The following is a 16801-nucleotide window of genomic DNA, read 5'->3' on the forward strand; positions in this document are numbered from 1 at the left end:
CATTCTGGCACAACTCACTGACTTGGATTTTATCTGCAAACGTTTTCAGCCCGATACCACTGGGAATCCTGATTTTTTCCGAGACTTACCAACAGGAAATCCCGGGGCTGGAGGGCTCAGCTGTAATGAACTTATTGTGTACTCAAGCACTGAACGTCGATCTGGATTACAATGTCAGAAACAAGCACTGAGAGAAGGCAACTGTCCCCTGGGGTCACCTGTCAGGAACTCCCTGAGACTGCCCAGATATGGACCTGAGTTATATTTGTCCCTGTGCAAATGTAACAGCTAAGACTGAACAAACCTACTGTGCCTTGGAGACGAGCCCCCTCATCCTCTCCCAGAGCCTTTTCCCACTTTGCACAGGGATTCCTTGGCTGGGGATGCTCCATCAGAGGCTGCCCAAAGAGCTCTGGAGAAGTCAGGGGCGTTGGGAGCCTAAATCCCCGTTAGTGCACATCTAAACCAGGGCCACTTGGGTCAATCTGGGAGCCCAGAGCCCCAGGCACAGCCGGGATTCCCACCCTCCCAGGCACACACAGGTGAAGACAAGATCTTGCTCCCTGGGCTGAAGGCACCCAGGAATTAATCCAGAGTGTGGGATGGCAGGGGAGAGGAGCACAGGGGCAAGAGGGCCAACACACCCCTTGCTCTGCAGGCACGTGGCTCATCCACCCTCTGCTCTCCACAGCCTGGCTGCAGACAGGAGCAGGGAGGCTGCACTGGAGAGCTGGAGACCTCCATCCGTTTCTCACGCCCCACCCTGAGCACTCTGATAAAAATGTGCAGCAGGAACGTGGCTGAATGTGCTTGAACTCCACTGGGAACTGAGTGAGAAGATCCTGCAGCATCATGGACAAGAGTCTTTAGCTCCAAGTTAATGCTCTGAACACTCACAGAACCACTAAGGCTGGAAAAGCCCTCCAGGACCATCAATTCCAACCATTCCCCAGCCAAGGCCACCACTCACCCCTGTCCCCCAGTGCCACATCCACAGGGCTGTTAAACCCCTCCAGGGATGGGGACTCTCCCACTGCCCTGGGCAGCTGTGCCAGGGCTGGACAATCCTTCTGGGGAAGGTTTCTCTAGATCAGATCCACTCTCTGCAGCAGCATCTCCAGCTACATTTCAAGGCAAATAACTTCCATCTTATTCTTTCCATTCCTTACTCTTCCCTTTCATGCAGCTGCATTTCAGTCACGCTGTTCAACATTGCAAAATAGCTTAAAGTGAAGTTTCTGCCTCCTGTATCTTCCCACTCCAGCTCCAGGGCTGCACAGATGATGCCTTGGCTTTTTACTCTCTGCTGACAGACAGATGGGGTGGGAGAAAAGAAAAAAACAAAACAACCACCAAAAAAAACCCCTGCTGTGGGTTTGATGACCAATAAGCCAAGGAGTTCTGGGTGCTGGGAAGGACACTGTGGTTGAAAGCAGGAACACAAAGGAGCCATTAAGGAAGACACACAAGTTGAGAGATACTAATCAGTTTTATTTTATAAATACAGATGAGCTTTCCCGCGATTACCAACGTGGTTTTAATGTGTCATTTACTCTGGGATATTCTGGTCTTGCTTATTTGAAATACCTGGTCAAGCAAGGATAAGCCAATGCTGTTGTGCTTGCTATAAAAATAGAGTGGGATCTGATCTTCCAAAACTAATATTCTCAAAAATCTCAGGAATTCCTAAGCGAGGGGAAAAGACTGCAATGAAATGCTTTCTCCACTTGAAGACATTTGCAGACATTTAACAGTGTCACAGCTGTGCAGGAACTGAAAGGCTTTTGACAGCTGAAAGCACACTGTGATCTATCATCTCACCTCCAAACCTACCGTTGGTTTCTCTCCCACTGCGCTGTTTGCAAAGTAATTTACGGGGGGCTGGATAAAAATAAACACACAGAAAAGGACAGCTAGGAGGTGGCTGCAGCCTGTCCAACCCCCCCAGGAGCTGGGCAGCGTGGAATCAGCCCTGGGACGCTGTCCCTCCTCACACCACCTGCCACATGGGAAGTGGTACAAGAGGAAGAGAAACCCAGGGGTAACTGGAGGCCTCCCGAAGGTACGTCCATGGGAAGCCCACGTGACAGATGCAGAAACCAACCCTCGTGTCAGACACATTAACCATCACAGGGCTCAAGCAGGAACAGCTGAGCCCAGGTACAGAACTTCCCCTGCAGGAGATGGGGAGACACAGGCACAGGGCAGAGGATCTTTGCTCAGCACTACCCAGTGCTGTGCTTCAGGGTGTTCATCCCTCCAGCCAAAGCACAGCAGGAGTTTCCTATCTATCCCTTCCCAAAGATGATGGCAGCACTGCCTCTGGGGAAGCTTTCATGAGGTTGGAATAGGGGAGCTAATTCAGGGGAGAAGATACTCCTGGATGTGTCCAGCTTTGTGCCTGAAATCATGTTCAGTGTCTCAAATAATCAAGTTCTCCGAGTGCTCCCATCCAGCACCTCAGCCTGGGACAGACCAAAGCCAACAAAGGGCTGCAGAGAGGCTCGATCCACCCCCCCAACTGCAGGCAGAGCTAACAGGGGAGATGTGACTATCATTCAATGCAATCACTGAGGTGTCAGCTGGAAACAATGCTTATCCTAGGACAGTGTTGTTGTGGATATTGGTTCTCACATGGACGTCTTGTTCTGACAACAGAGAGCTGAGATTATACAATTCCACATCTGAACAAGGGAATTTAGGCTGGTCTTATGTGAAGGCAGGGAAAGACTAGGTGGTGGTTCAAAAGAAAGCATAAAACCAGGGAAGAACAGAAAGCCAGGCATGATGAAGTGTTTTTTATTCTGCTATATATTTTTATATTTCAGAGCTCACAGGTGAGCCCAGATCCTCGGGTACACAATATAGAAGGCAAGAGCAATGAAATCCAAAGGGAAACAAACACCAGGAATGGCAGAGCAGCTGCAAATTGCTTTCCCATTAGTGCAGCTGAACACGTGTGGCAGTGCTGACCTGCACCTCCAGCAAAGCCCTGGAAGCTTCTTCCCTCCAAGTACAGATGGTTAAAGAAAGGATATTAATTCAGATGAATAATGCAAAGTGCCTCCTTCCTGCAGAGGGTGGAACGATTCCACACGTTTGCCTAATTCCAAAGCACTGACTGCACTCAGGGATTTTAGGAAGCTGTCTGTAGTGCCCCTGTGTCCCAGCAGACCCCTGGGAGGGTGGCAGCTGAACCCTCTGGGTTGGCAGTGGGTCCATCAGGTCTCTACTTGTGCCCAAGCCCAGTGGGGAAGGGTCAGGCTGAGATCACTGGACAGAACCCTGGAGGTGATTTACTCCTCGAGGTTTCCATGGGAAGGAAGAGCGAGTATGGAGGAGAGGAGGAGTGGGACAAACCCCCAGATGTCACTTCTGATTAACCAGGTGCAGGTATCACAGGTGCTCATTCTCTGGCATGTCCTCACTGCCAACTGAAGACCCATCAGTGCAAACTAGAACTTTGCAGGCTCCAGAGCCCGGCCAAGAGAAAGCTGTTCAACTGGAACAACTCCATGGTATTTCTCTAACACTGGCTACATTGCTCAGGCACACACAGGAGTACCTGGGAGAAGGCAAAGATGTCTTACCATAAATGTACTTTTAAATTAAAGGTTCTTCTTTTTTTTCCTCTTCTGAAAAGATTAAAATAAATTTAACTCTAAAGAATAATTAAGAAATCAACAAATATTCACAGAAGGGCCTGATCGGCGCTAGAAGTCGTTTTCAGGAAAGCCTTTATAAATGGATTTCAAGGCCTAAAAAAAAAAAAATAAAAGAATTCCAACAGATTATAAATACCAGACATAAAAGGACTGGAAGCAGAACAAACCTTTACCTGGGGCTGTGCACATACCATGATCCTGCGTCGCCGTGCTCGAGTCCACTTGTCTAACACCATAGGAACAGCTTTAGCTTTTTTATTTTTATAATTAATATAAAGAATAAGTGCAATTTGATTTCCCCCCGGAGCACTGATTCCCCCCGCCCCGGCTCACTTGTCCGAGCTCTTGCGGGCCCTGCGGAAGCTGGACATGTTCTCGTTCAGGGCGTAGATCCTGCGCGAGAACTCCTCGAACTCCCCCAGCACCTGCTCGTCGCACTCCACGGCCACGGCGTGTTCCACCGGGATGGAGTTGAAGTCCTCCAGCTGCTCCCCCGGGCCCAGGGCCGTGGCCTCCATGCCCATGATCTCCTCGGCCTGCTCCACGGCGCAGCAGAGCGCGGGGCCGGGCGGGGGCGGCTCCGGGGCCCCCGGCCCCACCGCCCCGTTCATTGCACTGCACCCGCCCGGCGAGGGGTCCCGCCGGCCCCGCGGAGGGGGCACCAGGGCCCCGCTCTCCCCGTTGAAGCCGCCGCACAAGTCCTCGCCTTTCCCGGCGTCGCCCTTGGAGGAGTCCAGGGAGGTGTCCAGGGAAGAGCTGATGGGCCCGGGCGCTTTCTGCGGCTCCCCGGCGGGGACGGGCTGGGTTAACGCGGAGTTGTAGCTGGGAGGGGGGGTTTTGTACTGCAGTCTCTCGTTGCCGGTGCTCGTGGCCCGCTTGCGGGGCCCCTTGTCCGGGGAAGGAAGCCCACTGGAGAAGCCGAGGTGCAACCTGCCGAAGCTGGAGCTCTGTCTCTTTGGGACGGGGATGGCGCTGGACGTGTGGTGCCGGTCGCTGCAAGGGAAGGGATAAATCACAGCTGGGGGGCAGCTCCCCAGCAAGGCAGATGTTTAACCAAAGCCTGCAGCAGTTCTGTTATCACAACCAAGGACTCGTATCCTGAAGTGCTAACCCCCCCCCCGTGTTTAGTGCCGTGAGAACCACAGAAGGCGCCCCAGAGGACGACTTCCCTGAGCAGGAACTCTGACAGAGCCCCACGGTTCGGAGAGTCAATCACCCAAGAAACCACCACATTATGTTAATTCGCACTGTTAACACCGTTTTACAGGCCCGAGCTGCGCTTTATGAATTATGGCTGTTGACTGTGTATTTATGGATTTATGGCCTGTACTGGGCCGTCATAAACTCCTCAAAAGTGAGGAATTATGGCTGAATCCTCCACGAGCGAAGAATTCAACAGTGGACTTCCCTAACAGCTGCTCAAAGGAGGAAAACCACACCAACGTCACTGTTTGCAGAGGGTTATTCTTGCCAGACCCTCTGCTTTTCTGTGTCAATCATTCCAAAACTTTTGGGCAACCATCAGCCTCTGTTTCTCGAGGAACACGAACCAATCAAGCTTAATTTAATTTTTGACTTCACTGTTTAATTCGGTTCCACAAACCACTTTCACTGTCTCAGGTTCTGTAATTTGGAACATCCCCTTTGCACCATCTGGGCTGTGTTACGTGAATTTTCCTTCACTGGCTTAATCCTTACCCAAATATAACCACCACCCTATATGCAAATACATAATATGTGCATTAACATAAGCAACCAGTTCATTTTCCCCCAAATTAAAAAAATAATAACAAAAATACAGCTATTCACAGAGTTATACACATAACTCAGATTCAGCTGCTGTCAGGATGAGCCTCCTTCATGAACTCCATTCAAGAGAAACTCCTGCTCAAGGCCTGATACATTTTGGGATCTGCCTTGCAGGGGAAAATCTTGGAATAGCAGTTATGAGGAGTCCCCAGTGGGGATCCTTTTCCACAGGACTTTTCTTGTTTTGCTGCCCCCTGTAAATAGGAGAAAGTTGATTGCCACGAGTCCCTGTGTGAAGAGTGAGTGTCCCCAGGGCAGGGCAGGGAGCAGCACTGCTGCTCTTCCATTTCCTCTCCCACCCCACCTCCTCCCAGCCTGCCCCTTAATTCCTCTGTAGGGCTTCCTTCTCTTCCATAAAACCCTCCAATCACCTGAAGGAGAGGTTGGTTTTCAGGATACACATTTGCAGAAGTGAAGAAGAGAGGTAAGGGCCACACACTGAAGCAGCAGCAAAAACACCAACGTTTCCTTAAGGTTCCAACAGCTGCTTTAGACCTTTTGAATGCAAACTCCACAAAGCATTTGCAGCTTTTTCTGTCAACCAACCCCTTCACAATCAACCATTTATTTTTAAAGTGATGTAATGTGACAAACACAAGGATCTGAGGCAGGAGGCTCGTGAACTGCACTCAGGCAATGTGCACTGCAGATACACTGGGGATGGTCTGCTGGCCCTCCCTTCCCCCAGCTCAGAGCCTTCTGCCCTTGCTCAGAAAATAAATGAATGCTCTGCATTACTTATTTGATGAGATTCTGTTTATCTTACAGTTAGATGGCAAGTTGTAGGAATTTACCCAAATTCCAAGATGTGCAAATATTCACAAAGCCAGATATCACTCAAGAACACTTCACTGGTTCCAGGGACACATCATCCTGCATTTCTGTGAACTGATTCCTCAGGACAAGTGACAACTGAGTCCTGCAGATCACTGCTCCAATTACAGGACACTCTGCAATGAAGCAGATGGTGCTTTTCAGGGCAGAAGATCTCAGGTTTTGCTGCCTCCCCAGTTCCAGATGCTTGCCTTGGACACTTCCAGGGATGAGGCAGCCACAGCTTCTCTGGGCAACTTGTGCCAGGGCCTCCCCACCCTCACAGGGAAGGATTCCTCCCCAGCATCCAATCTAAACCTACTGTCTGGCAGTTTAAAGCCATTCCCCCTTGCCCTTTGAGCTTCACAGCTCATGGAAGTAGTACAAAAACTGTGTCAAAAAGGAAGTCACATTAGAAAGCAATCCTCCAACTGCTCAGGAAGTTTAGAGACCGTCAGGTTCTGTCCCCAGGGAGGAGGGCTTGGCTTGCAGAAGCACAGCCCTTTACTCCAAGGTACAGCCTTGACCTGAATTACTGGGGTTGAGCTGCTCCAGCTTCCAGCCCCAATTCCCTGGCCCATCTCCTGAGGCAGCAAACAGGTGTGGATGCCTGTCCACAAGAACAGCCTGTGACTGGAGGAGTATAAAACCTGAGCTGATGAACTGTCATCAGGCCCGAAAGACTTTCAGTCATCAGGCTGGATGAGACTGGAGCTGGTCACATATATGTGCAGTTCCTCTCAGAAAGCAGGACTTCTAAATTAAAAATAAAAAAAGAGAGAGGAAAACCTCGGGTTTATTGGACATTGTAGATAAGAGAATGACATCATCCCCAATCTCAGCGTTTCAATTGCATCCAAACCTCAAAAGCCAATTTGTAGCAGTCTAACTTCAGCTCTAAGTCCTCCTGGCAGCAAAATTACAAAGTAGCTGTTTTCTGCCCCAAATGTTAGTTTGCACTAGTTAATAAATAGTCCATTTGGGCATTCTGAGGCACAAGGCACAGCCTGCCCGCTGTAAACAGGCGGGAGAAAGGGACTGAAGCAGGACACAAACATTTCTGAAGTTATTTTCTTAGTGAACACTTTCTGGTTGTTTGCAGTTCTGATACAAAGCTCCTTCAGTCGGATTCACTTGTGATTATTTAATCTGTCTGCAAGGGGCTCAGAGAAGCTGTAAAGCAGTATGAGGGACAGGACACAATTCACAGGCTCAAATATGTGTCTTTTCCTCCCCACAAAATGTTCCCTCTGAGGAACATTACTGGATCACAGCTGGTTAAAATACTAAATCTTGATTGCCTGGCCAAGAGCCAAAATCCACAGCTACAGCGCTTCGGTATGAGAATGCTTTTAAAAAAAAAAACCAACAACTTAAACACCATTTGATCTTTTCTGTTGCAAACCATGACCTCATGGCAGCCAGAAGGCTAAATGAAGGTGTTTAGGTTGGTTTACAGCCATCCATGAGATGTTTGAAGCTCCAAGAGCAGCTCGGAGCCAACGCCGTGTCGACCGGGCTAAAAAGCAATAATGGTTTCTCACCTTCTTAGAGATTCCTGCTTCAATAAGGTACAACAGCCACGGGGAGGCTGCCAGTGTGAAGCTGAGGTGAAACTGCATCTTTTGGCAGCTGAGAATTTCTAAGGCATGTTAAAAAAAAATATCAAATCTTCATAAATTAAGCTACCAGAGATTTTCTTAACTCCGAAGCTCAGGGCTCCTCTCGGTCCTAGCAGCACCTGAATCAAGATGATGCACCTTCGAAACACAAATTCAAGCCTTGGCACACAAGTATTTTTGAGAGAAGCCTTTAAATGTGACTCAAAAGGGCATCTCCCTGACTACAGACAAGCCCTTCCAAAGGAGTACCTTGTATTTGCCAGCATCAGACAAGTGTGTTGTCTGTTCACCAGGAAAAATCCTCCTCCCTGGACTGCTCAAGTTTGCAGAGAGCTCTTTACTTGCTGTTAACAATCACACTGTCCCTCAGAAGTTACACAGAGTGAAACAAAAATAAGCTGAAGAATAGGAGAGAAAATGAGTCAGTCTCTTGATTTGATGCAACCATGATCTAAAGAGCCTGAGCCTGTGAAAGGTACACCTGAATAAAATCATGTTAAAAACATCCAGGAGATTTGAAAGGGGCTTCTAAAAAAAGAGGGAGAGCAACTTTTTAAGCAGGCAGAGAGTGATGGGACAAGGGGGGACAGTTCTAAACTAAAAGAGGGCAGACCTAGCCTATACATTAAGAAGAAATCCTTCCCTGTGAGGGTGGGGAGGCCCTGGCACAGGTTGCCCAGAGAAGCTGTGGCTGCCCCTGGATCCCTGGAAGTGTCCAAGGCCAGGCTGGATGGGGCTTGGAGCAGCCTGGGACAGTGGGAGGTAGGGGATTGGAACTGGATGATCTTTAAGGTTTCTTTAACCTTTCTGTGTTTTGGTCTCAAAAGCTGGAATAAACTGCATGCTCAGAAGAATTTGAGAGAGAAATTGCACAGGGCCTTTTGCATCTGCAAAAAGCTAATCTGAAAACTGAGCTGCTTTTCTGGAAGCCAGTGAAACCCCAGGACTAAAAAACTGGACACGGAGAATTACTCCCAAAAGGAAACAGAAAAGATTCAGGGCACCACAACCGAGACAGTTTAAATCAACAACAACTTTGGCTCATCATCTTTCACCTCCAGATTCAACATCCAGATCTGATGTCAGGAAGGTCCGTTTCTGCAGCTCTGTAGCCCCTGTAACAGTGTGAGGGAACCAACAGATCTGTCTTGATTTTGTCTCCATCCAGCACAAATCATATTTTGCAGTAGGGGTAAGGGGGGGGAAAGTAAACACAGCGGGATATTGGTGCCAGGAGAGACATGAAGAGGGAAGCAGAGCTTGTAGACCTGCAAGTTTGCTGCCATAAATCACACGGGGAGGGACGTGAAAACACGGATTAATCATTGCAGTGTCATGCCTGAGGAACCAAAGCAGCCCAGATCTCCCCAGGCAGAGGGATCCAGCCAGCAAACCTTCCTGCACAGGCACTGGGCTCTCAGCCCTCCCACAGGGCCAGCGCTGCCCCAGAGACATGAAAGTCAAATTGCTCTGATGCACGAAATGGGGGGGCTCTTCTACAAAAGCTGTGCAGGGTTGTGTTGGTTTGTTTTTAAATCTGAAGAGGTAAAGAAACTATTATGTACTTAAAATCTAAACTGATGCTCATCAGAGCAAGGTTAAGCCCGAAATAACCATGCATTTCAGTTATACTGAAGATCTCAGGGGTTCAGTTCAGTCCAGGCTGCAGAGAAATGCAGATGTCTCGAGTCAAAAGCAAAAGTGAGCTCAATGCATGGCTTAGGAGTTAACACCAGTTCTGTTCAAGTAGAAACCCAGTCCAGCGTAAGTATTGGTTTTTACCAGCTCATGATGGTTTGACAGAACTGGAATTCAGCAAAGCCCAGCTCTGGTGCTCAGAAAGGGAACTGAGGAGCAGCAGCAAGACCAAACAAACCTGGCAGTGCAAGGGAACATGTAAATAAAAACCCTCCCGTGCCCCTGTTCTCATCCTGCCTGGAAATACTTTACTGACTCCAGTTTGTGGCACAGGGTATCAGATGATTCACCTGCAGTACCCTGAAAACACACAATTCCTTCCAGTCTTCACTTTAACAGCTGGTGGCTTTGCTGCTTGTTCCAGCAGAGGTGATCAGGTGTTATCCTCAGGACAGTGGGCATCTGTACTCTGCCCAATTATCAAAGTCTAGCCAGCTTTCCCCTCCAGCTGTAAAGCCTCATTTCCATCTAAATTACTAGGAAGCATTAAGGGCATTGTTTGGAATCCTTAGCCTTGAAAAAGGAAAGGTTAAAAAGGAACAACTACTCACACTAGGTTTGGAGGTGAGAAGGAAATGAGGCATAGACATCCATGGGTGAGGGGAAGGAATGTGATACTCCCAGAGAACTAGGCTTAATATTCCTAAACGTTTGGAAGTATTATCCAGCCAAAAAAACGTGCTTTGTGTTGCTAATGCCTGTGCATCACCTACAGCAAACAACAAGAGGGTTGTGTGATGGCAAAACCTCTAAGACAGACTGCCCAGGCTAAGACAGAATAATACAGAGGGTGCCCTGCTACCAACCATGAGATACAGCCCTAAGACACCAATTAACTCCTCCCCTCCCTCCAGTGAGGAACACTGCTTTTCACACAGGCCTCCCCTCCTACATCAACCTCTGAGAAGGGCTGTGGGCCCATCCTACAGGAGGTAAGAAAGCAGTGGAATATTGTGGCCATTTACATGGAGTGTATTTTGGGGAAGTCCCAGTCTCACCAGCTTGTGAAGAGGAGCTGCTTGTTTGTGACATATCCTTACCTCCAAATGTTTTTGTAGCATCCACCTCTTTATTTTAATTACAAAAAAAAAAACCCAAAAATATACTTACCATCTCACCATTAGCCCAATCTCCATGAAGTTTTTCAGGTTGGGAAGAGTTTGCCTTAGGTCTGGAGTACTCAGCCCATGCTGATACCTAAGCTGCAACAACAGAAAAAAACCCCTAAAATCAGCACAGCTTTCCAAATCCCACAGAACATAACACCATGGTCAGTTAATTTACTAGGCTTTTAAGAAAGTGTGGGATGATTATCCAGCAGTTCCAAGAGATTTATTCCTCTTAAGGAAATGTTCCATTTAATACTTGTATTAGCAAAACCCACCCAAGAACAGGGACAAAATAATCAGTCAATCTGAGTGTGAAACCTCCTTCCCCTTTTTCCATTTTCTGTCTGTAACAGGAGCTTAATGAAAACACAGCCATCAGGGGAAAAGACCAAATTTCAGCACAACACTCTGTGTTCACTAATTCCAAACATTTATTTGTGTGCAAGGGTCACTTGTCAGTCTCAGTGTCTGCTGGAATCAGTAGTGGAATTGTTACAGTAACACCAACCAGCAAAAATACATATTGTCACACAACTGATGGAAATCTCTGCTCCTTATACAGTTTATATCAACATTTTAAACCCCATAATTAAACCCAGCATTCAAATCAGATGCCACGTAGCAAAGGGAAAGGTTTCAAACACTGACTGACTTTAACCCCAGTACTGACTCCTCCAAGTTGCTTTTTCCCTCCAAACCTCAGATTATGACATCCACATGACAACTGTCACTGAAGGGAATTTCTCTTTGCAGAGAAATTTATCCCTCGTGTTGTTAAAATAGAAACAAATGTAACAATGTAACAACATAACTACATAAATACAAATATAAATTATTTAATATAAACAAACTGTAACTATAAATCATAAATATAAATATAAAAGTATAAATATAAACAAACAATACGATACATTTATCCCTCGTGTGGTTAAAATATAAACAAAAAAAAAAATCTCTAAATTCCAGTATCTTTCAGGCTACTGGGATGAAGCACTACCCATTTAATAAGGAGGTCTCAGCAGATGTTAACACCCTCTAGAAGTTAACCAGTTGGCCTCCAGTACACACACACAGCAACTGCACAAATCCCATGCTGCTTGAGCTACCTGCTGAAACATGGAGAAATCCCACTCCAGGATAAATTCCTTTAGAATTCCACACCTGTTTCCAGAATTCCTGACAGTAGGCTGCAGGCAAGCATCCTCTAAGCTTCCAAAATTTGACTCCTCCCAAACAATCAGTTTGTCCCAGAAAAAGACCCCTGAAATTTGGAATGCTTTTTCTGCTCATCTGAGTTTTAGAAAGAAAAGTTACTTTGGGAGAAAACCCCCCTCAGTCCTGCACTGTGCACCAGAAGGCCATTTATTCCAGGTTATTATTTCCACATGGACACAGCCAAGTCATGTGGTGGCTTGGACTCATTGCTGCTGCTGCAATGACAGAGCCTGGATTGAGACAACCATACAACACAGATTACAAAACCATCAGCACACTCTCCTGATGGGATTACAGGGGATTTGGTTTGCCAAAGAACTCGCCTGGGGCAAAAGAAATAAAGAAGAAGGAGAAAAAAAAAAAACCCACCAAAATCAAAACCTTTGCATTTGTTCCTCCTCCAACAACCAAAAGTTCATAGAATAAAACCATCTTTAAGTTCTAAGGTTTTAGAGCATGAAAGGATTGGATTAAGGGCTCTCTCTCTGTCCAACAGCCAAGATCAGAGGAATGCATGGGAGACTCAGATTAAAACATGAGCAAAGCCACTGTTTCTACTAAAACACATTTTCATATAGCTGATAGTAGAGTTGCATATTAAGTAAAGTGAAGGCATAAGTTCTGTGAAACCTCTAGAAAAAAACTCTGCTTGAGGGTTGTCAGTCCTCAGCAGTGAACCAGCTCCACTCTGAGCATCTCTCAACCACCACTCCAACCAAGCACCTTCCAAGGATTTACTTCATCAACAGGACTTCTGTACTTCATTAAACTAATGCCAGACAAGGGAAAGCTTACTGCCTTCCTACAGGCAACAATTCCACATTAAAACCTTCATTCATCCAATCCCCCAGCACAGATCCCTCCTTTGTGAACTAATTAGAACTCAAACCTGCAAAGGTTCAGTTACTCTCCTATAAAGTCCATGAGAAGGACCAGAACTACTAAAATTTTTTTTCAAGCAAGTTGGCTTGAAAAGAAACCACTTAGTTATCTTGCTATTTCTGGGTAATTGCAGATTGCCCCCAAGATCAGAATTAGGGGGTTTGCCACTCTGGGGCTGCCTTTTAAGAAAAACACCGATATCCTGCGTTTACGTGCAAAGAACAACAGCCCCTTTCCTGCCCTGCTCCCTGGGACAGCTTTAATGACTGGGGCTGTACAAGCACATACATTACATACATTTACTTTCAGCCAGAAACCACAGAGTACCTGGACTGGAATATCTTTTTTTTTTTTTGGGGGGGGGGGGAAACGCAGAATGACTCCAACTCTGAACTCATCTGTTGATCATTTCCCATATTGCTTCCCCAGCCGTGTCCACCCTGCTCTGAGCCATGTGGAAGCAGTCTAAGAGCTAAGAATACATTATTAAAGTTCAAAAGAGCTGCCCCTTCACTGCATGTTATGCATAATGTTGAAGCCTAGGCCGAAATCTGCTGTATTTTTGGCCTTCCCCGTGTCTCTGCACTGGCCCTTGATGCTGCAGCACCATCTGTCCCCAGGCAGGAGGAGAACCCAGCCCACTGCACCCTGCACAGCTCCTGCTCTGCTAAGGCAGTCAGGAGCAATTTGGAATGACTTTCGGCTAAACGAGGAGTTCCTCTTGATAGCATCGAGAATTTCAAAAGAACATCTGCTCCACAAATGTGAAAACCTACAAACAAAAATAGAAGCTAAGAAGTGTTCTTTCAATCGGCTTTGCAGGGCTGGTCACCAGCCAAGCATTTACAGGAAGGTTTTCAGGGGATGTCAAACGCTGGGACAGAAATGTAAAACGCAAGTTTTAATAAAATGACATAGTTAATTGTTTTACAAGATCCTGGATGACTTTTCAGAGGATGAAGGAGCACTGGCTGGGGTTCAGATGACTAAGCAGTGCAATAATGGAAACAGAAAGTGTTGTTACAACGCCTGTTGCTATACAAACAACCCCGGGGCTCCGTGAAATAATGCCTGCTGCTATATAAACAGTTTGTGTGTTTGGACCTTTAGGGGAAATTATAAACTCTTGGATTATTGAACGCTTCACCTGTTGCTTGCCTCTGTTTTCCTGGAGCTGGGGAGTTGTTCTAGCTCTGAACACCTACGTGGCTCTCCTGAAAACCCCTGAGCTGCAGCACCAGTGAAACACGGTGTGGTACAGAACACCTCTTTGGAGAACATCAATCTAAACATCTAACATTAATTTTCATTTCTCATACTTAAAAAGACTGTCAGCAAACATCAAGCACAGTTTGGAAGTAAACACCACCAAGGGGGTTTTTAAGTTTTCTTAAGCTTCTTGGGGAAGCAGGAGGGGAAAAAAAGCAACATAACAAGCACTGTGATTATGACAAGTCTTCAAGTCCTCAGTGTTGCTTTCAGAAGGAGCAAATCCAGGACTGCCCCAGCAGTGACAGCCCTCATCCAAGCAGCAGGAAGTGCTCAAATACAACAGCTATTTTAATGGAAATCATGACTTATCTTGATATGTCAACACCTGCCTCCTTCCCCCAGACTTCCACCTGAAAAGCAGATGTTTACTCTGCAGTTCTTTCAGAGTACTAAACCAACAAGAAAAACAAGTTACTTCAACATCCTTGAAGACCCGTGTCCTTCATTAATCCACAGGGCACAGGCTGTAAAGTTCCCCAAGCTGACCCAGAGTGCCTAAACCTTCATTAAAACCACTGTAAAGGGCTCCACCACAGCTGGGATTTAGCCATGACAAATCAGGCACACAAACAGCACAGGAAGGAGACAACAACTGCACTTCATCCTTTACCTTCAAAGGGTGCTTCCAGTCACACTGGCATTTTTAAGGCATTCTTAGTCTAACCTGGCCTGGTCTGTCCTGCATTCACAAGGTAGAGCTGATATCAGTAAGATACTTAGTAAGATACTGTCTGTGTGAAGCCATTCCCCCTTGTCCTGGCACTCTAGGCCCTTGTCCAAAGTCCCTCTTCAGTTCCACCTGAAAGGTGGGGAAATACATGCGTGAAATCTAAGTACAACAGGGATTCAGCACTGCCCAAGGAAACTGTATTCTCATCTGATAACAGAACTAATTCCCTTTTACCTTCTTTGGTTTGCCACAGAATTACATTAAGCAGCTTCTTCCCCTCACCTCCACCAAAACACCAAGTCTGGTCTTCCTTCAAAGCCAGTTGCAGCCTCGATGACAAACCCTCAACAACTTGTGACATTCTGCCAAACATTTATGAAGGGGTTTTCTTCTAACATTTAAAACTGAAATGGGATAACAGACAATATTTAACACTGGATTCTGGTTTCACAGCAATAGTGTTTATTGGAGATAGACCTCGAGAAAACAAGGAAATAGGAGTACGTGTTTGAGTCCATGTGGAACACACTGGAGAACTAAACACTCAGATGAGCCAAAAGCTGTGTTTCCTCCAGGACTCTCTCATGAAACCCTTGCTGAGAGGGAACTCAACACCCCTCCAGAGAGGTCTCACACATCAGCCTTCGTGCTTCCAGTCTGGTGTCCCAGTAAGGATATGGGGACCCAAAAGACAGGCTGGGAGAAACAGCCCCTCGCAGAAGTGAACTATTCCTGTAAAACTTGGTGGTTATGGGGCTTGTTATAACAACCAAAGGATATGGGCCCCCATGCCCATAAAGGTGCCTCTCAGATGCCATGACTGTTTCATAAAAAAGGACATTAAAAAAGGCAATTTAGAAGACAGAGCAGTTACCGGCCTCGAAAAGCTTCCCCTGCTCCCCAGTGAAGCACTGAAATAACTAGAACCATGTTTACTGCAGTCTTGCTGCATTTATAGCTTGATAAGATGAAACTATAGAGCATAACCTTTCCAGGTTCAGGTCAGAGCTTCTCAAAAGGACTTGGGATCACAAAGTGATGTTTATTGGATTATAAGACACTTATTTCCTATGACCTCATTCATCCTGAGCTCTTGTATTAAAAATCCTTACATCAGGCACAGAACAAAAGGTCAGATGTGCAAAAGTCAAAAGGAGAAAGATAAGTAACATTTTGTACCTCCACCTTAAACACAACATTTTCTGGATGTGTTTAGCTCCCCAAGTGTAATTCTGCACACCTGGAGGTTACTTTTTACCTATATAACCCAAATAAGACCCTATAAATATCAGAGGGGCAATCAGGAATGCACAGGCAGGCACAGAGAACTGGCCCACCTTGGCCTGGCTGGAAATCAGAGAGAACACACACATGGTGCTACTCACTCCTCCTTCATTTATCCATTACCTCCATAAATCCACTCCCAAACCAGGCAACTTTCCCACCAGCCCAGCTCTACCCTGTACCTTAAGATGCTGCAGGAAAGGAACCTGCAGAATTATTTCAGTGTGCACAACCACGTGCTCCATCAGGTGCTGCAAGCACTCAATCTCTCAGCTATTTGTTCTTTGGAGTTATGTTGGGAAAACCCTTTGTTTTACAGGGGGTTAAATGCAGCTTCTGGCAGTTCACTCATCCAGGTGTGGGAAAGCTGCTCCTCCCGGTGAAAAGGCTCTTTTTGCTCTGACAAGGCACTACCCAAAGAGCAGGTGATTCAGCCCATGCCACAGAGCCTAAAGGGAGCAAGAATTTGGGGATTCTAAACTGTTTCCCATGTGTCTACTGTGCTACTTCAGTGGGCAAAGGAGATTGACTTCTAAAAAAAAAAAAGATTAGACAGTGAAACAAATGGGCAAAGCTCTCATTTGTGAGTACAGAATCAACAGTTTAACCTGTGAAAGACTTGCTTCCTCTCAGGATAACATCAGCACTCCCTGAACTCCACATGGCACTGAGACACTGGGGATGGTTCCTCATGGGATGGACAATATCTCAAACTTAACAGCTGAGGTCAGGGAGCATTAAACCAAGGACAGTTCAGCACTG

At 46.6% G+C, this 16801-nt stretch overlaps 1 protein-coding gene across 2 annotated transcripts in view; it reads right to left on the reverse strand.

Annotated features, from left to right (window-relative positions):
* Positions 1–2783: 2783 nt before the first annotated feature.
* The window catches only part of UVRAG (UV radiation resistance associated), a 59895-nt gene continuing 45877 nt past the window's right edge, over positions 2784–16801 (reverse strand). For both annotated transcript variants that reach the window (XM_064642743.1, XM_064642752.1), the window contains exons 14-15: positions 10718–10809; positions 2784–4658 (exon numbers count right to left, since the gene is read on the reverse strand). In XM_064642743.1, coding sequence (XP_064498813.1) covers positions 3995–4658; positions 10718–10809 — 756 coding nt within the window. In that variant the 3' untranslated portion in view covers positions 2784–3994. The remainder of the gene's footprint in view (positions 4659–10717; positions 10810–16801) is intronic.

Source organism: Pseudopipra pipra, chromosome 2, assembly GCF_036250125.1.
Source record: "Pseudopipra pipra isolate bDixPip1 chromosome 2, bDixPip1.hap1, whole genome shotgun sequence".
NCBI classification, from domain to species: Eukaryota; Metazoa; Chordata; class Aves; order Passeriformes; family Pipridae; genus Pseudopipra; species Pseudopipra pipra.